We start from the raw sequence: 25,712 nt of genomic DNA, 5'->3' as shown, positions 1-25,712 counted from the left end.
GCAGCCGCCCCCTGGCAATGGAATACATTGCATAAAACCGCAGGAAATTGGTTCACACACATTGCAGAGCACCCATTTCAGCAGGCAGACATTCTGGAATATTTGCATGTTGCCACACAAATTAGCGAGAACTAATTGAAAACTGTTTTAGCCCCATCAGGCATATTGTACATCATGTGCTGCAGATGGGCTCTGTGCTTCTCGTGCTTCTGCTCCTAAAAATGAACATCAGTCAAACACATGCTCACTCCCGAGTGACACCTACATCCATTTCAGTGAGCTGAAACTAGCAAGCAATAATGAGATGCTACCTGTGCTGTCCCTTTTTCCCCTGTGTAAAACAAATATCCTTGGTGAAACAGGAAGCCAAGGCCTATTTAAGCCAATGAAAAGGGCCAGATCTTACTCCGGAGGGGTTTATTATGGTACTGTTGGGCTAACTGAGGTGATTGATTGTCCCCATTTCCCCCTGTTTCGTTTTCAAACAGTAACATGGCTTGCTTTAAAAGTACGAGGGAGTGTATGCAGCATTTTGTATATGTGATGGGTTGCCAGCACTTGTCTGGGAGATTTGGGAGTGGACACTGGGAAGGGCAGGGTTTGCAGAGGGGAGAGATCCTCAAGGGGAGGGTACAATCTCATTCGGTTGAGTCCACTCTCCCACCAAAGCATCTATTTTCTCCAGGGAAACTGATCTCTGTAGTCTATAGTTGTGATTTCAGGAGAACTCCAGCCCCTACTTGGTGTTTGGCAATCCAAGGGGAAAAGTCTTGATCAGGATAACCGTGTAAGTCATCCTGAACGAATAAAAATGTATATATGACTGTAAAGCAATCATTTACTCACAGGCTCTGATAGACTCAAATAGAGTTGATAACCCAGACAATAACTACAGTCTAAACATTTCACCATCATATTAAGGTACATTGTATACAGCAGTGGTCCCCCCGGTCTGGGGACTGTTACTGGTCCGTGGATCATTCGGTACCGGGCTGCAGCTCTTCTTTGTCCTCCTCCCTGGCTGCTGCCTCGGGGGCTGCCCTGCCACTCTGCCGCCAGCTCACCTTTGGTGCTCTCCAGCAGCTGCCATGGCTGGGGCTCCCCCTCGGCATGACACTGCGCAGCTGCTGCTGGGAGTGTCCCCCAGTGGGCGGCGGGAAGTCAGGGGCACCGGTGGGAAAGCAAGCAGAGCAAGGGCTCAGGCAGCAGTGGCAACAACCCTCGGCAAAAGACTACCTTCCCTCCCCAGGTCTCAGTAAAATTGTCAAGCGTTGACCGGTCCCTGGTGATAAAAAGGTTAGGGACCACTGCTATACAGGATGTAGCTGGAGTCTTTAATGATCCCCACCGGCTCTCCCACAAATATCTGCAAAATGTTATCTCATTTGTATTGAATCATAGAATCATAGAATCATAGAACCATAGAGTTGGAAGGGGCCATACAGGCCATCTAGTCCAACCCCCTGCTCAACGCAGGATCAGCTGAAAGCATCCTAAAGCATCCAAGAAAAGTGTGTATCCAACCTTTGCTTGAAGACTGCCAGTCTTGCTTTGTTCATGAAATATATTACTCTGCTGCACTGTTTCTCACATTTTGCAATCCAGTTTTTGTTCCATTTTTTTGTTGCTGAGTGCATTATGCTGTTTTGATTGTGTGTCGTATATTGTGTGTCTAGTGCACTGGCCTCTCATTTTGTAACCCTGTTTTATTGCATCGTTGGTTATCTGTATTATACAGCTGTGACTGAATTGTTTTTAATTGTGTATTCTGCCTCGAGTTTCAACGTGAATGGCTGACTATAAATGAAGTAAGTCAATAACATCTTTCTCCTGCACTGTGCAATTCAGCTCAACGCTTCCCAGAAATGTGAATTAAAAATATTGAATGGTTAATCTCGACTGTTTCATCAACGCAACACAGTTGTTCAGGCTAAAAGGGAATTACCTCATATTGGTATAATTTATAGGTAGGCACTATTCCATTTTCCCTGTTGGATCGAGGTGACCTTAAAGAAAACATGACCATAGTCTTTATTGCAGGGGATCGCTTGGAGATGTACAGCTCTGGAGAAGAAGAGGAACATACAGGAGTCAGATTTGAAAAAAAAATTCCTGCATGGTATAAGGATGCTTTGTGTTCAGGTGAGGTTTACATGGAACTCATCACTTTGCAAATAATGCAACCTTTGACAATCAGCATTGTATAGTCTGTGTTAACTGTCCTGTGAGATAGATCTCTGTGCCAGGCAAGCTTTAGACTGGGTGATTTCTGCTAGGGTTCATGTGTGGTTCCTGAAAGCCATTTGAGTTGTTAACAACTCTGGCTTGAAAAACTCCTGGAAATTTGGGGTGATTGTCGGGGAAGGTGGAGTTTAGGGATGGAAGGGAACTTGGAGAGGATGTGATGTCCTAGAGCCAGCCCTCCAAAGCTGCCATTTCCTCGAGGGGGCTGATAGGGGTTGAGGACATGGGGGTGCTGATGTCACATGCAGTGAAACAGGAAAAAACAGATGGCAACTCATTCTAGGAATCACTGGAAACTCCATTGGTGCAGCCATAGAGTGTCTGGTGATTCCTAGAGTGGCATGATGTTATTACTGGATTTTCCCAGGAAATGACATCAAGGTACACAAGAGGTTTTAAATATGTTTTCTCCCACTGCCTGAAGGTGAAACCATAGGGTTTCTGGAGATTCCTAGAGTGCCATGACATCTCTTCTAGGAGGGGCTGGAAGTGACATGATATAGCATGTGATGATGCTGGCATTTAATTCCCCCCCTCCTGCCACCAAAAGAAACAGCAGCAGGAAGAGCAGCTTGTCGGCTATGGCAGGAGACATGGCCACCCTGGGAGCTGACCAGCTGTAATTCCAGAACTGGTTGCCTCACTTGCAGGTTGGCAATTCTACCTGGACCCTCCCCCCCCCTCCCAAAAAACCTCTCATGATCATTCTCCTGCTGAAGTCCAAGACTGTGCAAGTGGACTGCGCTCTTTGGCAACAGAGGTCTTAAAAAGAAAATCTTGACAGTGGCCTAATTTGAAAACCGTAGGTGAGATATTCCCTCCTATTTTGCAAGCCCTCAGTCAGAAAAGGTAGTTAGCTATGAGCTACTGGGACTCTTTGGAAGAAGGTCAACTGAGAAAGGAAGGCAAGCACCTACCAGTCTACAGAATGACCCTTTCTGCAGTGTCTTAACATGGGTGGAACTGAAGAGCATTAAGAAAGACAGTGCAGAGCTTGAGACCAGAATATACTCTTCTGCTATGTTGGGGTGGGGCATGGCAGAGAGAGCCAGGTAAGGGGGAATAGCAAACAAGCGTCATGAGGAATTATGATTTAGCATCCATACCTCTATTAAGAGAACTCCATAGCTATGAGATTAGTAACTAAGAGATTTCTACTTGTACCATGGAAAGTTGCCAGGTGCCCTTGGACCAGTCACAGTCTGTCAGCTTAACATCTCACAGGGTTCTTGTGAGGATAGAATGGAGGAGCAAAGCATTGGGTTCCCTTTGGGGAGAAAGGTGGAGTACCCCTCTATAATTGAAGCACTTTTTTGGGGGGTAATTAAGTTTAAACCCTGGGTGCAGATTTCCCCATGCTCAGTATACTCCCATTGGTTTTGGACAATGGTGCTCTCTCTGCATGAATCTGCCCCACTGATTTGTGATGATGCTAAATCGCCTAAACCTCCCCTCCACCCCCGAGTGCTTTTGGGAAGGCAGATTCTCCATCCCTCCTGAAATCTGGTCACAGAATTACTCTCACCCAAGTGGTCCGATCTGGGGCACTCAAGAGGGCTTCTAGGTTAAGAATGTTTAAAATTAGCATTGAACGCTTTTATATTTATTTGTATATGTATTTTATTGATGTTAGCCACCCCGAGCCTATTCTAGGGAGGGGAAGTCAAGAAATCCAATAAATCAATCAATGATAAATATGATCTATTTCATTTTTTTTTAAAAGCCAACAATACCAGCTTTGAGTGGGTGTCTGTTGATGATACGAGTGGAAATAATGTTCTATGCTTCAGCCAAAAAGCTTTTGGCTGAACTTACTGTTAGGAACAGATGGTGGAGATCTGGAACAGGTGCCATGAAATCTTGATCAGGGGAGGTCTGAAGAGCAGGTTGGACCGGCATTTCTGAGATTAATTGAGGTAGACTCGGTCTATGCAGCAGGATGAGCTCTTGGGAAGTCATTCACATCTCATATATTTATATCCTGCACTTCTTCAGAACCACTTACCCGGAATCCTCCCAGTTTAAAAGGCCGTACATACTTAGCTTCAGCAGGAAATGTTGCATTATGTAGACTCTGACCATTCTCTGGGCAAATAATGTCCATCACCAGAAGCATGAGTAGGGTGGAGTTTTGTGTGTGCATGACAAAAATGGTTTAGGTAGGAATCCTGCTTGTAGGGCATTGGGCAAAACATTTCCTAATTTTACCTATATATCAATGGGTTCTGAGCAGCCAGGTGAAAGATATCCTGTGCAATACTATGCAATGTATGCAGGCAAAGCAAAGTTATTCACGAAGTTACTTGGACAAATGATTAGGGGGATGGTCTGTAACGTGCGTCGTTTGCTGTAATCTGGATCCTGCTATGTAATTTTGCATCATTTAATGTGTCCATGTTGGTTCTATGACCCAAATCGTAGTTCATTATTTATTGAATGCTCCATCTGGTTGATTGTTTTGACTCACACCATGTAAATTGCTTTGAATCCCAGTGAGCAAGGCGGACTGTAATACAGTATATAATAAGTTCTTTTTACCCTGTCTCAGAAAGGCTATTGCAGAAGTGCAGAATGTTTAAGTCTTTTCAGTTTGGGAGGGGGGAAAAGGTGGGACATGACAGAGATTTATCAAAATTACACATCAGGGGAACTATAGAGGAACCCCCCACCCCCATTATCATACTAGAACTTGGGGGTGCCCATTGAAATTGAAGGGAAGTAATTTCTGGATAGACAAACGGAAGTTTCGTCAGACTGGAGGGAGGTGAATAGCGGGGTACCTCAGGACTCGGTGCTCAGTCCGGTACTTTTTAACATATTTATTAATGATCTAGATGAGGGGGTGGAAGGACTACTCATCAAGTCTGCAGATGACAGCAAATTGGGAGGACTAGCAAATACTCCAGAAGATAGAGACAGAGTTCAACGAGATCTGAACACAATGGAAAAATGGGCAAATGAGAACAAGATGCAATTTAATAAAGACTAGTAGTAGAGCCCGCTGAAACCAAAATTCAGCGGGCGCTAGGGGCCTGGGGAGCTTTTTTCTCCCCCCCCAATCTGGGAAAAAGCTCCCCCCCGATCTTGAAAAAAGGCGGAGCGCCTTCCCCGGGGCCTGGGGAGCTTTTTTCTTTCCCCCCCATCTTCAAAACGGTTCCCAGGCCCCGGGGAAGGCGCTGAGCAGGTCAGCGAGCCGGCCAGCAGCCTCCCCGGGGTCTGGGGAGCCGTTGCCGGTTAGAAGGCAGGGGCCAGAGAGCATACCTTTGCTCTCGGCGGCCAGCAGAGCAATGGCCGCTGGAGCGAAGGTAAGCTCTGGTGGGGGGTAGGGCGGGTTGGGAGGTGCTTCGCACCTCCCAATTGGTTGTAGTCTGGCTGCTGATTGGCAGTTTGGGGCTGGACTGACAAGCAGAGGGCCCAATCGGGAGGCGCTTTGCGCCTCCCAATTGGGCCCTCTGCTTGTCAGTCCAGGCGAAGGGGCCTATCGGCACCCTTCCTCATCCCGGACAGGGCCTGCCCTCGGGGCCCTTACTGTTTCTTCCGCTCCGCCAGGAGCGATTAAAGATAAGTCTAAAGTTCTGCATCTGGGTCAGAAAAATGAAAAGCATGCCTACTGAATGGGGGATACGCTTCTAGGTAACACTGTGTGTAGGGGTAAAAGTAAGCTGGCGTAGACTTGTACACTATACTGGTATAAAAATGGCTGAACTGGGACATCTTTTGTTTCCAGAATATCAACAGTAGTGGTACGAATTGAATTAACTTGAACCATTGGTTGTGGTCCTTCTGGTTGGCTACTGTGGGAAACAGGATGCTGGACAAGATGGAATTTTGAGCACCTGGGCTGTGGTTCTTCTGAGATTCTTAGAGATCTGTTTTGATTCAGAAAGTCTTTGCATATTGCAGCAAGTAATAGAAATTAGAAGTACATGTAAGCCATTTACGTGTTGATGTTTCACGCGATATGCCAAAAATTTCCTCAGACAAATTATGATCTCACCAAACTAATGTAGAAACATGTGATAAAATCCTGACAGTGATTCTTCTCTTCCATGTAACTATTCCTTCTTTCTACAACAGCCACCCTGTGAGGTAGGTGGGGCTGAGAGAGCTCTGACAGAACCGCTGTGATAACAGCTCTAACAGGCCTGTGACCAGCTCAAGGTCACTGAGCTGCCTGCATGTGGAGGAGTGTGGAATCAAACCCAATTCTTTCAATTAGAGGCCACCACTCTTAACCACTACAGTTTAGGCTCAATGCTTGCTTGTTTTTTAAGTTTTCAGATGTTTCAGCAATCCTAGGGCTTTTTTTTCAAGTTTGTAGAAAGATCCATCTTGTCTTTCCATGCCTCCAGTCTCCAGATTTAAGTAACCACAGATGGGGACATATTGAGAGTTAGATAAATTGATACTCAAATGTATTTACAGCCTAGTCTTCTTCATGTTGATTATCTCCCATGGTGCTTTCTGTGACTAATTCCTTTGTGATTAAATGCATTCTTCATGGATACATGGAAGAGCTGGTGAAGTATGTTAGCAACATGACATAAATCTGCTTATCAACTGGTTTAGTCATTAGAGCAAATTTCTCTCTCTTTTTCTCTGAACCCCCCACATACACACACACACAAAAACCCAGAGCCATTTCTATTAGATCTGGCCGGGAAACAAAACAACACCAACAAAAAGGGGAGAGAACAATATTTCAGGGGATTTGTTGCACTTTGATGAGCAATGAAGGGTGGATTCAGACAATCATGTTATTCTTGGGATGCTATAAGCATTTCCCCCCTTTATAGTAGCCTGGATTTCTTCCTATATACGGTGAAAACTCCCTTTAAGTAGTGACTCAGTAGGATCTGTCTCTGGATGGGTGAAAGAGCTATGAAAAGCAATTTCAGGTCCTGGAACTGTCGCGCTATTTGGCATAGATCCTGGAGCAAGAGGGGCTGGCTGGAGTCTGCTAACTTGTGCTTAGGACGAGGTAAAAGACCCAGGCATGATGTACAAAGGGATTTATTTAGTCATGTGTTTGAAGTTGTAACCTACAACTCCAGATATTTACAACATACAACGATACCCCGCCAACATAAAGAGTATTCCCAAACCCCATTTCTGGCTGAAATACTGTTCATGCTTATTGTACTTACTATTGTTCTATCCTTGCCATTCCAGAACCAGTCAGAAAAACTTTTTCTTTGAGGAAGAGCTTTAAACCCCTGCAACATGTCAATGTATTCTGGAGATTTCTGCATTTCCTTTTGACAGATGGTGAAAGCCCTAAAATTCTGCACTAACGATTATTCAGCTGTCCACCCATCCCAGTGCACCCAAAAAAGCAGTGTTTCTAAAAAGATTGTGTAAATATTGTGAAAGACTTATGGGGGGGGGGAGGAAATTGGCATGTGTTTGTATTCCTGTTGTTGGGGGGCTTCTACAGACCATTGTTCAGTCTGTCTCCCCTCCCCATCATTTGGAGACAGCCACCAAAGATCACTGTATAATCTGGTCCAAAGGAGACACTATGTTAAGAGTGCAGTTCTAAGCCAGGTTGTTCTGTTCTATATATATAGAATGAGGTTGCTCTGACTTGGATGGGCCAGGCTAGCCTGATGTCATAAGACCTTGGAAGCTAAGCAGGGCTGGTCGTGGTTAGACCTTAGATGGGAGAACACCAAAGAAGTCCAGGGTTGCTACACAGATGTAGGGAATGGCAAATCATCTCTTGTCTAGAAAACCCAATTGGGTTGTTATAAGTCAGCTGGAACAGGGCATTTTCCACTCCTGAAAAGAGAGTGCAGAAAAAAAAGAACAGTAATATAGTGACTCAGCTGTTTACAATTTGTTTGTATAGCATCTCTCTTTCACACACCTATGCATATGAATTCCACAGGGGTATTGCTCACCTATTGCAATGAGATATGGAAGCTTAGTGGCACCTGAAGGATTAACAAAAAGTATCCCAGCAGAATTTTACAAGAGTCGGATCTGAAGAGGTGAGGTCCAGCTCATAAATGTTTATGCGGGTATCAATTTTTTTTAGTCTAAAATGCCACTAATTTTCCATATCGTATATGTCTGCCTAGTGAGGCACATTTGACATCCATCTGACAAAGTTGGCCGCATTCCGTCACCTCCAGTTTCACGGACTTCAGTTTAATAGCAGGGCTCTCCAGATGTCCATGGACTACAATTCCCACGAGCCCCTGCCAGCATTTGCTGGTTGACTATCCCTGCCAGGTTGACTATCCCTGCCATAGGTTGACCATCCCTGCCATAGACTGAACTCTAAAATTTCAGAAACCTGATAGGATTTGCCATAAGAATTTGTTCCACATAGATGCTCTATCCACAACCACCAAACTGATCTTCCTTTGAGACAAAGCTTCATATGGCAGATGCTGAAGCATTAACAGTGATCTTTGCTTGTCCTATGGGAATTAATAGATTAGATTGGGAAGGGCAGTGACTCAGTGGGAGAGCATCAGGGGTAGTCAACCTGTGGTCCTCCAGATGTTCATGGACTACAATTCCCATGAGCCCCTGCCAGCAAACTCGTGGGAATTGTAGTCCATGGACATCTGGAGGACCACAGGTTGATACCCCTGGACTAGTTGACTTGCAGCAAGACCCAGTTTGGCCACCCCTGATGTATGGTATATTCTTTGATGCTGGATTTGAGTTCAGTAGCATGTCAGAGACCAATGACGTTTTTTGGGTGTAAGTTTTTGAGGCAAACTTCCTTTGTCAGAGATTTGACTCCCTCAAAAGGTATGCCCCTAAAATCTTCCTGGTCTCTCAGATGCCACTGGAGTTGAAACTAGCTGTTCCCCTGCTGACCAAGTTGGCTGCCCTCTGAAACTGTATTATTTCCAGTTCATGAAGTAGGGCCTCCCCTCTCCCCCCATCTTTGTGCCTACTAAATCTTCTTTTCTCCGTTCACTCCTCCCTTCTCGGAGACATATGGGCCTACAAAAGTGATGCTAGAACATGTGAAAATTCCGCACAGTGTCTTAAAATATCTGTTGCTGAAAAGCCAAGGCTGGTGCCTGGGAATCTCAAATATATCCTTTCAGTTTTGCACAGCTCCCTGTGTTGTCAGCCAACCCTGCCTTCTGTCGACATGCTGGTGACTGAAGTGGGGAATCCAAAGAGCACCCAGCCTCAACTCACTGACAGGAAGCAAAATGGTCCACAAAGTTCACTTTAATGGTAGTTTGCCCTCAAAACCTTGGGGCTGGAGGAGGCATGTCCTCTTCTGTGGCCTTTTAGACTGCCTATACTATTCCCTCCCCTGTTATTCCCCACCCAACTGGAAAATGCACCAAATCTTAAAATTGGCAACCCTTCCTTTGTTATTTCACATAGCAGACTCTGGTTCCTTCTCCCGCCATTTAAATATTGGTTTTGATTCCGACTAGGGTTGTCAGGTTCCCACAGCCCACCAGTGTGTGTGTGTGTGTGTGTGTGGGGGGGGGGGGATGGTGTCAGGACTGTGAGATCCTGGCTGGGAAACAAGGAGAAATTTGGGGATGAAGCCCAGGGAGGACTGAGACCACAGTGGGGTACAGTGCCATAGAGTCCACCCTCCAAAGCATGTGGTCTGGCAATGAGCTGTAATTCCAGGGGATCCCCAGGACCCCCCTGGAGGTTGGCATCCTTAATTCTGACCTTCCTGGAGAACAGGAATTTGGCTTCTGATTCCCAGTCCCAAAGAGAAGCAAGATGAGCGGCAGGCACCTTAAGACACCTGAAGTCTACTCAAGGCTCCCCTCCAAAAGGCACTGGGGGCTTGGGGTGCAGGCCAGGCCTACCACCTACCTTTTACTTGGCCCCGCCCCTTTCCCCTCCCAGCCCCCTCCCCCCCCCGCTTAGCTTCTCCTCTCCCCTCACCTGTCTCCTGCCACTCCCCCGCCAATTCTGCCCCCCTCCCATTCCTTGGGTCCAGCCCACCTCTTTAGCTCCTCCTCCTCCTCCTTTCCCGTTAGGCTGTCCCCCCCCCCTCACCCTTAGCCAGCCGGCGCCCCCAGCCCTCCCGGAGCCCACCCACCCCTGGCTCTGTTCCCCCCTCCCGCCCCCCAGCGGCGGAATCTCAGGGCTCCGATTGGCTGCTCGGCCCGGCGGGAGGAGACGGCGCGGCACGCGGCGGAGTGGCGGCGTCTGCGAGCGGGGCGGCTGGGAGACGCCGAAGGGGAGCCGCGCGTCGGGGGGCAGCGAGGGAGGCCGCCTGGGAGGACCAGCCAGGCAGCCACCAGCCATGCCTGCGGGCAGCGACGAGCCCGACTGCCTCCTCAGCTACCAGGTAAACGCCGGGCAGGTCGCTTCCCGGCGGAGCGGGCTGGGCGCCCAGGGGACGTCGGGCGGGCTGGCGGGCTGGCGGGCGAGGGGGCCGCCGCAATGTCACCTTCACGTGGGCTGAGCCCCGGGCGGGGGCGAGGCTCGGGATGCTGCGGCGGCGGCGGCGGCTGCTGGGACTGGGGTTGCTGCAGCCTGCTCGGGGAAGGCAGACGGCGGCTCAATGCGGCACAGCCATTTGCCTGGCGCCGAGCGAGAAGGGGAAGGGGGCGGCGGGGTGCCTGCCGCGGGGGATGCGCGCCTTCCTCCTCCCCTCCTCCGCCCGCTTTTGGGATGGAGGCGCTCCTAGTGGGTGGCTGCGGGGGAGGGGGCGATCTGGCCGCCTCCCCCTCGGGAGAAGCGCGCAACCCCCCCCCCCCGCCCAAATTACACCTGCCCAGGAAACTGGCGTCTTGCGCGCTCAGCTTGCCGTAGTCGCCCTCTGGGGAAAGGAGCCGGTTGTTTTCCAGCTGGCATCCCAGATAGTTCAGATCGGACCCGCGTGAGATGCGACCGGCTGGGCCAGGCGGAGGAGTGAGCGTCCCTTTCTGTGGTTCTTGACATCCTTCTGCAGTCGGGATCCGTAATCTCCGGGATTGGAGATCTCACCTTCGGAGCTTTCTGTGCGAGGTTTAGATTGAGTGCGGTGACCAAGGGGGTTTCCAGGGTTCAGTGAGCCAGCATCATCTTCTGGGGATGGTCCTCTGTCATTGCGCCTTGCAGCGCCTTCTGAAGGGAGCTGATGTGGTGTTCCGTTTAAATCTGGAAAACAGACTCCCCACTTGGGTAACCAGAACTGGATCGTGAACCCATTGCAGATGATGCTGTAAGAGGAAAAGAGGCCAGCCCAGGTGCAAGAACTTACCTGTTGAGATATTTCCCCCCCTCTCTGCCTGTGCCACCATATAGAACGTTGTCTCTGTACAGTTTTGTTTGTCTGAAAAATGGACTTGTGGGAGATGTAGCTTTGTTTAAGATGGTTTGTAGAAAACTCCAGAGGAATCTGAGTGCTTGTGTTCAGTGCTAGAAATAAAAAGTCAGTGCTGCTTTTTAGACCTGCTGTTTGGATCGCTTCTAGGGTATATCTTTTCCTTGTTTAATTTCTGATCTACATATCTACACTTTGTTAGAATATAGCATTTATAATAGCGTTATTTCCAGATGTTTCAAATGTTCAAAGCATTTCCTATATGCCTAACAGCCCGGTTAGACATTCCAGTATTATTACTCCTGTATTAAAGGGGGGGGGGGGAGAGAGAGAGATCATCGTAGAAAGAAAAGAAGAAAGCTTTATTTACCTGCTGAGTTCATGCCTGAGATTAATTGTCCTCTAGACACATCCCAGGTATTAGACTTCAGAGGTGATGCTTAATTTTGAATTCCCCCCCTTGCGATGCATGTATGAGACAGATACGTGGTTTAAAAAGGTGTTCATATCTGTTTTTAATTTGATCGATGGGACATGCGAACAAGGGATATTTCTATTCACTTCATTTACACCCTTCTTTCTTCCACACTGGAGACTCGAGCGTGGCTTACGTCATTCTTCCGTCCTTTGATTTATCCTCACCACAACATGATGAGGTAGCTTAGGCTGAGAAAGCGTGACAGGCCCAAGGTCATTCAGCAAGCATCTACGACAGAGTGGGGAGTTGAACCCAGGTCTCCTAGGTGTGTCTGACATTTCTAACTCTAGATTTGAATCTGAGACTGCTGACCCATACACCATATTTCTACGATGGTACCATCCCTTGGTGTCCTCTGTGACCTGTAGTTTATATGCAACAAAGTTTTAGTCCTTGGCTCTCTATTCCCCCCAACCTCCAGTGGTATACATGTGGGAATGGCTTCACATTATAGCGTGCCATCCCTTTACCGATCTGTATTGGGAGGGGGGTAGTGGAACAGAGGGAGCACTGACTCTTTCCCAAAAAAAACGAAGGGGGAGAATGTCCTTCATGACAACATATCTCTGCTCTCTGCTCTTCTGAAAAGATTGGGGAAGCCATTGCAATTTTACGAATGCTAGGAAAACTTCAATGATCTACTGTTCCAAAGGGAGAAGTGGTAATGGGGCAATAGTGACAGATACACAAGAACTCTTCAGTTTTTAAGAGACTGTTGTCAGGACTTTGTTCTGAGATGAAGCAGAACAGGGGCTGGTGAAGAAAACAGTGTTGGAGTAGTCCGGGAAGATATTTGGGGACAGCATCAGAGATTGTTTGCAGGGCAGGAGGGTTGTGATGTTAGTGGTGGTGTAGTGGTTAAGAGCAGCAGCTTCTAATACAACAAGCTTGGTTTGATTCCCTGCTTCTCCACATGCAGTCAACTGGATGGCCATGGGCTCCTCATAGTCCTGATTGTGTTGTTCTCACAGAGCAGTCCTGTCAAAGTTCTCTCAGCCTCACCTCCCTCACTTGGTGTCTGTTGTGGGGAGAGGAAAGAGAAGGCAGTGATATCAGGGCTCTCTCAGTCTCACCTCCCTCACAGGGTGTCTGTTGTGGGGAGAGGAAAGGGAAGGAAGTGATATCAGGGCTCTCTCAGTCTCACCTCCCTCACAGGGTGTCTGTTGTGGGGAGAGGAAAGGGAAGGCAGTGATATCAGGGCTCTCTCAGTCTCACCTCCCTCACAGGGTGTCTGTTGTGGGGAGAGGAAAGGGAAGGCAGTGATATCAGGGCTCTCTCAGCCTCACCTCCCTCACAGGGTGTCTGTTGTGGGGAGAGGAAAGGGAAGGCAGTGATATCAGGGCTCTCTCAGCCTCACCTCCCTCACAGGGTGTCTGTTGTGGGGAGAGGAAAGGGAAGGCAGTGATATCAGGGCTCTCTCAGCCTCACCTCCCTCACAGGGTGTCTGTTGTGGGGAGAGGAAAGGGAAGGCAGTGATATCAGGGCTCTCTCAGCCTCACCTCCCTCACAGGGTGTCTGTTGTGGGGAGAGGAAAGGGAAGGCAGTGATATCAGGGCTCTCTCAGCCTCACCTCCCTCACAGGGTGTCTGTTGTGGGGAGAGGAAAGGGAAGGCAGTGATATCAGGGCTCTCTCAGCCTCACCTCCCTCACAGGGTGTCTGTTGTGGGGAGAGGAAAGGGAAGGCAGTAATATCAGGGCTCTCTCAGCCTCCCCTCCCTCACAGGGTGTCTGTTGTGGGGAGAGGAAAGGGAAGGCAGTGATATCAGGGTTCTCTCAGCCTCCCCCACCTCACAGGGTGTCTGTTGTGGGGAGAGGAAAGGGAAGGCGACTGTAAGCCGCTTTGAGCCTCCTTCGGGTAGGGGAAAGCGGCATATAAGAACCAACTCTTCTTCTTCTTCCGGCAGAGTTGTTGTTAGGACAAATAAAATGCTTACCAAGAAATGGCATTTTTCATACTTTATTTGCAGCACAAGCAACTTGAGAGGGGAAGGGGGTTCCAATGTAATAGAGTTACCTCTGAAATTGGTGTTAGGAGTGGTGCACATTTACACTCACCATTGGGATGCCATCAAAAGTATTATGGGTTGGATTATGTAACATGTCAGCATTGTTTACCGTTATCAAACATTTAGCATGTTGAATCATTGCATCATGTGCTTTAACTTTCTTATCTTGTTCATCCACGAAGCTATTATTTTAGAAGTGTGGGTGGGGAAGTGAGACTGAAATATGGGCAAGATTAGCAGATGCCTCCAAAAAGTGGGTGTGCCAAACCACTCCGACCAAACTAGTCATTCTGCAGGCCATTCTTGCCTGTAGCTTACTGCCATTCTGGCCTTTGTAGCTATTTGAGGATGTGACTTTCCATGAACGTTTCAATTTGTTGATCTGGTTTCTTATGCTTCCCTTAGAAGGAGGAGGAGGCAGTACTGAGTGTCTTCAGTAATAAAGACTCCGGAGACTTGTTACTAAAAATTGTATGAGAGAGTCTCAGAGCTCTGTTGCAGCAGCCCCCTGCAAAACCAAGAAGGTGGAATTAATTGTCCAGGAAAAACGCAAGAAAAATTCGAGGATGAATGCAAGTGGGCTGCAAAATGACCTGTTGAAGATCACGTGAATGGCTGAACCACATAAAACGTTTCTGGTTTCAGCATAAGACAACGATGCTTGATAAAATAAATAAGCAAAGTTATTTTGGCTGCAGCTAGAATAGGACGTGTGGATTCATCTTGCACAGGAAGAATGAAAAAAAAAAAAAAAGGGAGGAAAGATGAGCCGGGAAACTACAGACCAGTGAGTCTGACCTCTGTTGTGGGGAAGATAATGGAGCAGATATTAAAGGGAGCGATCTGCAAACATCTGGAGGACAATTTGGTGATCCAAGGAAGTCAGCATGGATTTGTCTCCAACAGGTCCTGTCAGACCAACCTGGTTTCTTTTTTTGACCAAGTAACAGGTTTGTTGGATCGTGGAAATTCGGTTGATGTTGTTTACTTGGATTTTTGATAAAGTTCCCCATGATGTTCTGATGGATAAATTGAAGGGCTGCAATCTGGATTTTCAGGTAGTTAGGTAGATAGGGAATTGGTTAGAGAATTGCACTCAAAGAGTCGTTGTCAATGGTGTTTCATCAGACTGGAGAGAGGTGAGTAGCGGGGTACCTCAGGGCTCGGTGCTCGGTCCGGTACTTTTTAACATATTTATTAATGATCTAGATGAGGGGGTGGAGGGACTACTCATCAAGTTTGCAGATGACACCAAATTGGGAGGACTGGCAAATACTCCAGAACAGACCAACCTTTTTATCACCGGGGACCACTCAATGCTTGACAATTTTACTGAGGCCCAGTGGGGGGGGGGTAGTTTACTCTCAACCACTGCCCTAATGCTCTCTGATCGCTATGGTAATGTTTAAACATCCCTTCAAAATAAGATACAGACACGCCACAACAATGAACATAAGGAACATTTTATTTTCATGGAAATTTTGGCTCATGACAATGACAAATCAATGGGAACCCTGAACTTGTTTCTCTGCAACGAGATAGTCCCATCTGGGAGTGATGGGAAACAATGACACCCGAACAATGACACCCGAAGTAAAGGGCCGGGGGGGGGGGAGAAGGCGTCCTTTGCTGCCCACCTCCAATTAGTCGATGGACCACATGTGGTCTGCGGCCCACAGGTTGGGATTCGCTACTCCAGAAGATAGAGAGAGAGTTCAACGAGATCTGAACACAATAGAAAAATGGGCAAATGAGAACAAGATGCAATTTAATAAAGATAAGTGTAAAGTTCTGCATCTGGGTCAGAAAAATGAAAAACATGCCTACTGAATGGGGGATATGCTTCTGGGTAACACTGTGTGTGAACGAGACCTTGGGGTACTTGTGGATTGTAAACTAAACATGAGCAGGCAGTGTGATGCAGCGGTAAAAAAGGCGAATGCCATTTTGGGCTGTATCAACAGGGGCATCACATCAAAATCACAAGATGTCATAGTCCCATTGTATATGGCACTGGTCAGACCACCCCTGAGTACTGTGTGCAGTTCTGGAGGCCTCACTTCAAGAAGGATGTAGATAAAATTGAAAGGGCACAGAGGAGAGCGACGAGGATGATCTAGGGCCAAGGGACCAAGCCCTATGAAGATAGGTTGAGGGACTTGGGAATGTTCAGCCTGGAGAAAAGGAGGTTGAGAGGGGACATGATAGCCCTATTTAAATATTTGAAAGGTTGTCATTTGGAGGAGGGTGGGATGCTGTTCCCATTGGCTGCAGAGGAAAGGACACGCAGTAATGGGTTTAAACCAGTGGTCCCCAACCTTTTTATCACAGGGGACCGGTCAACGCTTAACAATTTTACTGAGACCCGGGGGAGGGTAGTCTTTTGCCGAGGGACGTTGCTGCTGCCACCTGAGCCCCTGCTCCATGTGCTTTCCCACTGGTGCCCCTGACTTCCTGCTTCCCACTGGGGGGGCGCTGCCAGCAGCAGCTGCACAGTGCCTAGCCATGGTGACCACTGGAGAGCACCAAAGGTGAGCCGGCAGCAGAGTGGCAGGGCAGCCCCTGAGGCAGCAGGTGGGGAAGAGCCGTGGACCGGTACTGACTGATCTCTGACCAGTACCGGTCCCCGGACCGGAGGTTGGGAACCACTGGTTTAAACTACAAGTACAACGATATAGGCTAGATGTCAGGAAAAAAAATTTCACAGTCAGAGTAGTTCAGCAGTGGAATAGGCTGCCTAAGGAGGTGGTGTGCTTCCCCTCACTGGCAGTCTTCAAGCAAAGGTTGGATACACACTTTTCTTGGATGCTTTAGGATGCTTAGGGCTGATCCTGTATTGAGCAGAGGGTTGGACTAGATGGCCTGTATGGCCCCTTCCAACTCTATGATTCTATGATTCTAAGAAAAGGCCTCCAGAGCTACACAGAAGCAACAGCAAGGAGGCCCAGGTAACAGCACCAGTCCATTGAGAGGACTTTGGAGAGAAGAGGCAGCAATGGGAGCAGCCAAGGCTACTGATTCAGTAGCCCATTGGCATTGCTGGCCATGCATATATCATCTGCATGATGCCAAGAGGCCAGGAGGTGAACAGGTTCTAGGGAGGTAAATAGCGATACTAAAATCTTTGCGATACTTGTGGCTCCACTGGCACGGTGAATATTATGGACTCTCTTGGGGATTGGGGATAGCACTACTTCATTCGGTGACAGCCTTGAAAAACAATCCCTGACATACTGCCTATTTCTTTGTGGGCCTCTTTCTTTTCTCCTTGCACGGATTTTCCTTGCCATATTGCATTCCTTTTAAAACCTCAAAAGAATTGTGTTCTGTTGCTTCTTCTTACATTTGCTCCTTGATTTCTCTTCGTGGTGCATTTAGATATCCATCTTTTTACTTAGGACAAAGATTATATGTTATGATCTTTCTACAACCCAATCCCCACTTGCGATTTGAAGAACATTTCAAGTCATTAGTTTCAGGTTTTCCAATGAAGGCTGATATTTCAATTTAGGATGTTTCTTTCAGTGCCCTTCCTGAATCCATTTCTCCTCAATGTTTACTTAGTTGTAAGCAGGTAGGATTTTGTTGTTTTGAATTGTTTTTACATCAACTTAAAAAAAAACATAACAATAATAAAAAACAACAGAACAGCAGCAGCAGCAACAATAACAACCATAATAGCTCCCTATATAGATTGACATTCTCACTGACACTTGAGGAGGATTGCAAAATTATGCCGTTGCTCCGTTGCTAATAGAGAGCCAATGTGGCATAAGGGTCAGGGCATTTCCGCACATCGTTAAAAATAACGTCATGCCAGCTGAGTGGCGTAACGTTACATATAATTGTGCCTCCCAGCCCCTCCTCACCTTTTTTGCTGTCTTGCTTCCTATTCTCTGCCACCATTTCACCCTTCTCCCCCTCTACAAGAGCTGCTGGAAATGGCAGAAGAGAGCAATGAGATTTATACGTGACTCTCTTCCACCTGTCAATCAAGCCAGGCAGCCAGTCTCCTTTCTCCATGCTTTAAAGCAGTGGTTCGCAACCTTTTTCAGGTTGTGGCCCTTTGCCAAGGGGTGGGGGGGAGAGGGCGATCCAGGGCCCTGCGCATGCTCAGCCATCAGGCACAAGCGCACATGCATGGCAGGACAGCTCATGCACGTTTGCGCTGCCAGTATGCCAGCAGCTGCACTTCCCTCCCCCCCCCCCTCCTGCAGCAAGAAGCTTGCTGGGCTGCAAGCTAATCAGCTGCTTCGATGGTCGATTTGCTCGTTGCTGATTTGCTCGCTTCTCGCTTGGGGGAGGGGTGCAGAGAGGGAGCTGTGGCCTGTTGCGGAAGCTCTCGCGGCCTGTCACTGGGCCGCAGACCAGGGGTTGGAGACCACTGATTTAAAGGGCCCCTGATGCCCGTTAAATTTTTAAAAATCAATAGTTCTCCATTGAAATGTCTATGCATAGAGCTTTTTTATTTCCACCACTTATGGAATCACGAGTCTTGCTTCTTTTAAAAATAAATCTCATTCCTGATTTTTTTTTGGCGGGGGAAGCTTAGAGTGGCATGCTTTGTGCTACAACTTTGGGGGAATTTTCTTTTTTGCCTTTGCATATATGATTGGATGCCTATTCGTTGCTCCAGGTAGTTCACTTAAAAACAAACAAACAAACTCCTGTCCCCAGGAGTGCTTTCTCCTGGCGACCGAGCAAATGTACCCTCACAAACTTCCTCTCAGGATTCCCTTGTTACACGTCCGTGCTGTGTTACTTCTCTTTTAAAAAATTCAGCATCCTCTCCTTCCAACAAGAAAAATTATTTTGAAATGCTCACAACAGTACTTTGTTCTGGACTGAGTCCATTTGCTTCTGCTTTGGCAAGCTTATAATCTATCCCTTTCAGCAATAGCTGCATGACTTCCAGGTTTTTGGAGGAGTTCTGAGCCAACTGGGCTTTTAAACTTTTGGCAAGAACTCAAAGCCAGGCTGGATTACTCCCCCCCTCCCCCTTTAGGCTCCAGTTTAAAGGCTGAATTTCCGAAAGCACTGAGCCACCAGTGAGCTTCTGTTGTATTCTGTCTGGCCACATGATGAGAAGACGTCAGTTTACTGCATGAAAAATGTTAAAAACTCAAAACATAATGAGCCGCAAGGTCGGAACTGCTTTAAGAAGCTCGCTTTTAAAGTTGAGGGTGGTCTTTGCAAAGATTATACTGGACTAGTGTGAGGAAGAAGCCCAATAAGTAGAAAGACACACACATAAAAATTAAGCAGTTGGTAAAAGAACCCTGACCACATTGACATATGAATCACTTATTGGGTTGCAATCTTTTTTTCCTTCTGCTACTGCTCTCGTCAGCCAGGGATGAAAAAATCAGCAGGGGGATTACCTCTCAAGACTGCCTTCATGCAAAAAAAGAGGGGAAAGCAAATAGCAACCAACTCCTGCAACCAACAGTGCAATCCTAAAAAGAGTTGTGTCTTTCTGAGCTGACGTAGAGTGGTGAGCTTAGAATGATGTTACTTTGCTTGGGACTGCACTGTTAGTTTCTTTGTGTTAGGCTGCTGCTAAGGTCACAGGAACAGCCATAGAACTGAAGAGGTGATGGGCTAATCAAGAATCCTATAGTGGGTAAACACTTGTCTCTCTGTTGTCCTATATTGCTCTAGACAACAGGTATCAGCTATGACGTAGTTATTTCTTATCCTCCCACCATTTTTCCAACCACAGCCCCTTCTACTGTCTATTTGCTTAGTAAACAGAGACTGCAATGAAAAAAAAAATCTATTGATGAAAGAACCAAGTTTCCACTTCCTCCTTCTGCTACACAACAGGATACAAAGGGAGGGAACATTAATTTTTGCCTATAGTAACAGCAGGCCCTATGGCCTTGATGAGTACTGTTTAGGAGGCTAGGCTATCGGCTTACCTATTCCCATGCACCAGCATTTGCTTGACGGAGCAGTCGGAGGAAAAAATAGAGTGGGGGATGAAAGCATGAATATCATTTCTGATTGAGGGACCAAAAGTGATGTCACACTGTTGGCGATGCTCTAAGACAGTGGTTCTCAACCTTGGGGTCCCGACCCCAATTGGGGTCGCCAGGTTGGTGGCTGCCATGGTGGCGGTGGCGGGCGGCAGGTGGCAATAGCGGCAGGCGGAGGCGGGTGGTTGTGGCGGAGCCATGGCATTGGCTGCCTCCATGCCACCTCCAGATTGTTGTGCGCCTGTGCACAATCGCCTGCCCGCCGCCCGTGCACAAGTGGGCGCCGCTGCCACCGCCCCAGTTGGGGTCGCAGCGTGATGGCAGTTGAGAACCGCTGCTCTAGGAGGTTCTCAAATCTCTTTGGTATTTAACAAAGATATTGGGGAATGCCTAAAATGCCATGGACAATATGACTTTATTTCTGGCGAGGTTTACTTTTGAGCTGCTGGGGATGGAAGATCACCCATCCCCAGCATTGGTTGCTGGTCAGTGTTGTGGCAGTCGGTTGGATAAGTTTTTTTTTTTTTAATTGCTATTAACATGATGTTGTGATGTCACTTCTGGGGAAAACCTGGAAGTGATGTCATACCATTCTAGAAATCACTGGTACCCCTAGGGTTTTATGGTAGAGGTCCTAGCATGTCATGATATCACTTCCAGGTTTTCTTCAAAAGAGATGTAACCTCATGGTGTCAATGGTACCTCCTGTGTTCCTGCCCACCAGACTCCTCCCAGGTGCCAGCTGCTGGCCACCAACACTACTTCCAGCAGCAAAGAGAGCCAGTTTGGTGTAGTGGTTAGGAGTGCGGACTTCTAATCTGGCATGCCAGGTTCGATTCTGCACTTCCCCACATGCAACCAGCTGGGTGACCTTGGGCTCGCCACGGCACTGATAAAACTGTTCTGACTGAGCAGTGATATCAGCGCTCTCTCAGCCTCACTCACCCCACAGGGTGTCTGTTGTGGGGAGAGGAATGGGAAGGCGACTGTAAGCCACTTTGAGCCTCCTTTGGATAGGGAAAAGCGGCATATAAGAACCAACCTTCTTCCTCAAAACCAGAAGTGATGTCACAGAGTGTCCTGCAAAGTACAGAGGGTTGGACTAGATGACCCAGGAGGTCCCTTCCAACTATTATTCTATGATGCGCCCCTCCCCCCACTCTTCCCTGAAGCACTCCCAGGGACAGCTGTCAATCCAACTGGGCTGCCTGGAGCTAGAGCTTTTGCTCCTGCTTTAGAACTTCTTGGAGATTGGAGATATGGGGGCGGAGCTTGGGGAGGGAGCACAACAGCAGAACTGGGGAGGATCTGTTCTTAGAGTGTCATATAGTGAAATCATTGAGGGACTGCACTGGTACCCCCACCCAGTACTTTTATGTTCTCATTGCTGAGAACTCTCCTTCTCTTCCTCCCCCCCTTGACTTCATTTCCTTTCATAAGCACCCCCCCCCCCAGGTCTCGGTATCATTTCTCGCACAGTCAACATTCACTAAAGCAGGGGTAGTCAACCTGTGGTCCTCCAGATGTCCATGGACTACAATTCCCATGAGCCCCTGCCAGCATTTGCTGGTAGGGGCTCATGGGAATTGTAGTCCATGGACATCTGGAGGGCCACAGGTTGACTACCCCTGCACTAAAGTACAGTTCAGAAGTCCTGGAAAAAAATTGAGTTTGTTTATGATGAATGAACTTGTAAGTTGCCAACTTCTCTTTGCTAACTCTTGTATTTGCATGCTGATTTGACAGCCATTCACAAGATTCTGATCAATTTGCCTCAATTTGCCTCAATTTGCTATCCCAGTTAATTATGCATTTGAAGTCTTCCTGGCAATTAACCCTTCCCCAGCATGTATACCTATAAGTATGGCTGAGGAAATTCTGTTTCATTATATCCAAAGAAGTGTACTTGCAGACAAAAGCATGCATCTTGAATAAAGCTGGGTTGGTTTTAAAGGTTCCATTGAATGAGCAGTATACTAAAGGAGCTTGTTTGGTTTTAGGGATGCCTACCCTGTCTCTTTAATAGAGGCTTAATGGTTGGAAGTGGACAGCTGAAGGATTTTGTGGCAGGAAGGTAAAACAAAGCTCTATTAAAGGAATAAGACATCCCCCCACCCACCCCAGCCCTGTTGGCAACCTGAGCTAGTTAACAGTAAGCTGCTGTCTGCTGTTTCTAATTTAAGAGATTAAAAGGGAGTAATCCTTTTAGGTAGTAGCTCCTGACTGTAGAATTCCCTCCACAGATATATTTTAACCCAGACTCTCTAGTTTTAAAGATAGTTTTGTTGGCCTTAGTGTTTTAAGTGAGGATATAATTCTGTTATTCTAGAGCTTTTTGCTCTTCCTTTGTTTTAAGTGGGTTTTTAAAAAATGATTTTATCTTGTGTTAAAAGCCACATCGGAGATCTTACTAAGGGCATGTAAATATTTTAGACAGCCAAAATAGCAACCCCAAGCAGAGCTACAGCCTTCTGAATACATTGAAATGTGGGCTTAGAAGGGTATTGCTCAGCGTTGCACTGTAGAAGAAGAAATGCTGTATTTGGGCCTTGCAAAGAAATTGTTAAATATTTGCTTCTTATTAAAGATTCAGATTTATTTATTTTATTTATTATTTGGATTTATATCCCGCCACTTCCCAGCAGGCTTGTGGCGGGTCACAGTAGTCTAAAATCCCATTAAAAACTCCCCAATAAAAGACTCTAAAACATATAACATGGCGGACAACAGCCCACTCCCACCCCTACAACCAAAGGCGTTGAGAAAGCGGAGCAAAGATGTTAACCACTGTATGTCCCGGTGGGGGAGGGGTGGCAATAGATCTACTGCCTAGCCCTAGACCTGGTGGAAGAGCTCCGTTTTACAGGCCCTGCAGAACGTTGCCAAATCCTGCAGGGCCCGCGGTTCACCCGGGAACTCATTCCACCAGGTAGGGGCCAGGACAGAAAAAGCCCTGGCCCTGGCCCTGGTTGAGGCTAGGCGCGCTTCCCTGGGGCCGGGAACGACCAATAGCTTTCCCCCTGCAGAGCGTAAAGTCCTGCGGGGGACATAGGGCGATAGGCGGTCCCGCAGGTATGTGGGTCCCAATCCGCATACCCATGTGGTCCAAATAACTGCGTGTCTGATTACCAACAAATATTTAAGTTAGTTGTTTGGGCTAAATGGGTAGCCTGTATTTTTTAAAAAGAAGCAAATAATTTATAAGTTACAAAAGCTTTCTTGCCTATTCGTAGCCTGAATTTTAAAAAGGAAGCAAATATTTTAAAATCTGCAAAAACTTTCTCGCCTGTTTGGTTAGAGATGACGTCCCCCTTGCCACAGGTATCTAAATGAGTGTCTGTATATGACTGGGTGGAGCGAGCCTCTTGTGGCGCAGAGTGGTAAGGCAGTGACATGCTGTCTGAAGCTGTCTGCCCATGAGGTTGGGAGTTCGATCCCAGCAGCCGGCTCGTTGACTCAGCCTTCCATCCTTCTGAGGTCGGTAAAATGAGTACCCAGCTTGCTGCTGGGGGGTAAACGGTAATGACTGGGGAAGGCACTGGCAAACCACCCCGTATTGAGTCTGCCATGAAAACGCTAGAGGGCGTCACCCCAAGGGTCAGACATGACTCGGTGCTTGCACAGGGGATACCTTTACCTTTATATGACTGGGTATAGCCATTCACAAAATGAGAAAAACAAATGCTCAAAGATTTAATTATTTTAAGCCCGTTCATAGGGCCTTTCTGTTTGTTTGACCAGCTTTTGTATCATGCTTAGAGGTAGGTGCAATACCTAAAAAGTTGTGATTCTCCTATTTCTTCAGTCTCAATTTCACCTGCATTTTTGCACTTCAGCTGAATTTCTCCCCAGATATTTATACTGCCCTCCTTTTGAATCTTAAGATTTATAGTGTTTTTCCCCCTCCTTAGATTAGCTTGAGAGGACTTTTATAACTTTTACTGTAATGTGCTTAATGGTAAAATGCTGATGCTTCGTATGCTGAAGCAGGCCCAGAGATATAATTAATTTTTGTGTATATATATGCCACAAGTAACACAGTAATATGTCATATGGCAGAATAATAATTGCGTCAGGGAGAATAGCTATGAAAACACAATGTGCATTTTGATTGTGTGCGTGTAACTCATGCTATGATAATTGGGGTTTTCTGTTAGACAGTGATTATTTATTTGTATCCCGATGAGAATTTTGATGTGCAAAAGGGAGGGGGTGATTTTTGCTCATTCCCCTCCTACAGGAGAACTCTGATCCCTCCCAAAGTATTTCTGGGGGTCCCTCATCCCCTGGGAGCAGCCTTTGGAGGGCATTTTGGGCTGCCAAGGGATGGAAGAATTAATGAAAATTACTTATACATATGGAAATTCTAGGTGGGATTCAAGACATTATTTATTTATTTATATTTATATTTTTATACCGCCCTTCCCTACGGCTCTGGGCGGTTTACATAAAACATTTTTGAACATTCACATAGAACATTATCAAAATCAATATCAAAAATCAATATAACAATATAACAATAACAACAACATATCAACTGGAACAATTAGAACGGCACTTCAACAATAACTTGACAATCCCACAATAACTTGACAATCCCTATTTCTAATCAGACTTTCTGTTGGAAGACTGAGATGGGTGACAATTAAAGCCACAGTAAAAAAAAAACCCTACCCCAATAATAATACTAACATTCTAGATAAGAATAAGTCCCTGTTTCATATTATGGGTCTCCATAATACACAAAAGATTGCAGCCTTCATGTATGTTAGCCATCCCATTAATACACCTTCTTGTACCACACACATACAATAACTGGAAAGGGATAAGGGTATGGATTTGTCAGAGTACATTACTAGCCTATGCTTGCAGGTGGAGAAGAGGTTCTCTGGTGAATTCGGAATTCCTTGGCTCCATCACCCACCCAGCTTGGTGTAGTGGTTAAAGTGGTGGGTTTTAAAGTAGAGAGCTGGTTTTGATTCCCTGCTCCTCCACATGCAGCCAGCTGAGTGACCTTGGGCTCGTCATAGCCCTCATAGTGCAGTTCTGACCAAGCAGTCCTGTCAGAGCTAAATCAGCCTCACCTGTCTTTTCTGGGGAGATGAAGGGGAAAGTGATTGTAAGCCACTTTTGAGACTCCTTCCGGCAGTGAAAAGCGGAGTATAAAACCCAAGTCTTCTTCAAAAGGGAGATGCAACTAAGAAGGAGAGCGAGACTGGGAAGGGCAGCCATGAAGACACAGAAGATTCTTAAGAGTCAAGATCAAGATAATCCATGCTATAATATTTCCATTACTATGTATGGGCGTAAAAGTTGGACAACGAGGAAAGTGACAGGAAGATGGATGATTCATTTGAAGTGTGTTGGAGGAGAGCTTTATGGAAAGCATCGAAAGGAAAGCTAGCAAGGCTAACACCATTTTTGCACACCAAAAAATTCCATTATTTAATCATGTTGGAATAAACAAGTATCAGCACAGCAAGTATTTCTGGTCAATATGCACAACAAGCATAACTAAAGGACAGGATGTGGTAAAAGTGGGACAGAAAGGCCAGACCAAGCAAGAGGACTTATGGCAAGGACAAAGTTATTTCTGCTGAGGATCTATTTGAAGAGCCTGGAAAGTCCTTTCTGCCGAACTAATGATCAAAAAGTGATTACCATATAGATATAGACCTGACTGCTTGATGAAGATAGGTCTGTGAGCTGAAGAGACACCTTAATAGGCATGAGAGATGCTGGACAAT

The 25,712-nt window shown here is 46.8% G+C and overlaps 1 protein-coding gene across 1 annotated transcript in view; it reads left to right on the top strand.

Moving 5' to 3' along the window:
- The first annotated feature begins 10,284 nt into the window (after positions 1-10,284).
- SLC4A8 (solute carrier family 4 member 8) overlaps positions 10,285-25,712 on the top strand; it is a 106,096-nt gene continuing 90,668 nt past the window's right edge. The window contains exon 1 of the mRNA XM_077328913.1: positions 10,285-10,543. Within this exon, the coding sequence (XP_077185028.1) occupies positions 10,499-10,543 (45 nt within the window). The 5' untranslated portion in view covers positions 10,285-10,498. The remainder of the gene's footprint in view (positions 10,544-25,712) is intronic.

Source organism: Paroedura picta, chromosome 3, assembly GCF_049243985.1.
Source record: "Paroedura picta isolate Pp20150507F chromosome 3, Ppicta_v3.0, whole genome shotgun sequence".
In the NCBI taxonomy this organism is placed as follows: Eukaryota; Metazoa; Chordata; class Lepidosauria; order Squamata; family Gekkonidae; genus Paroedura; species Paroedura picta.
This window is presented reverse-complemented; position numbering and strand designations above follow the sequence as displayed.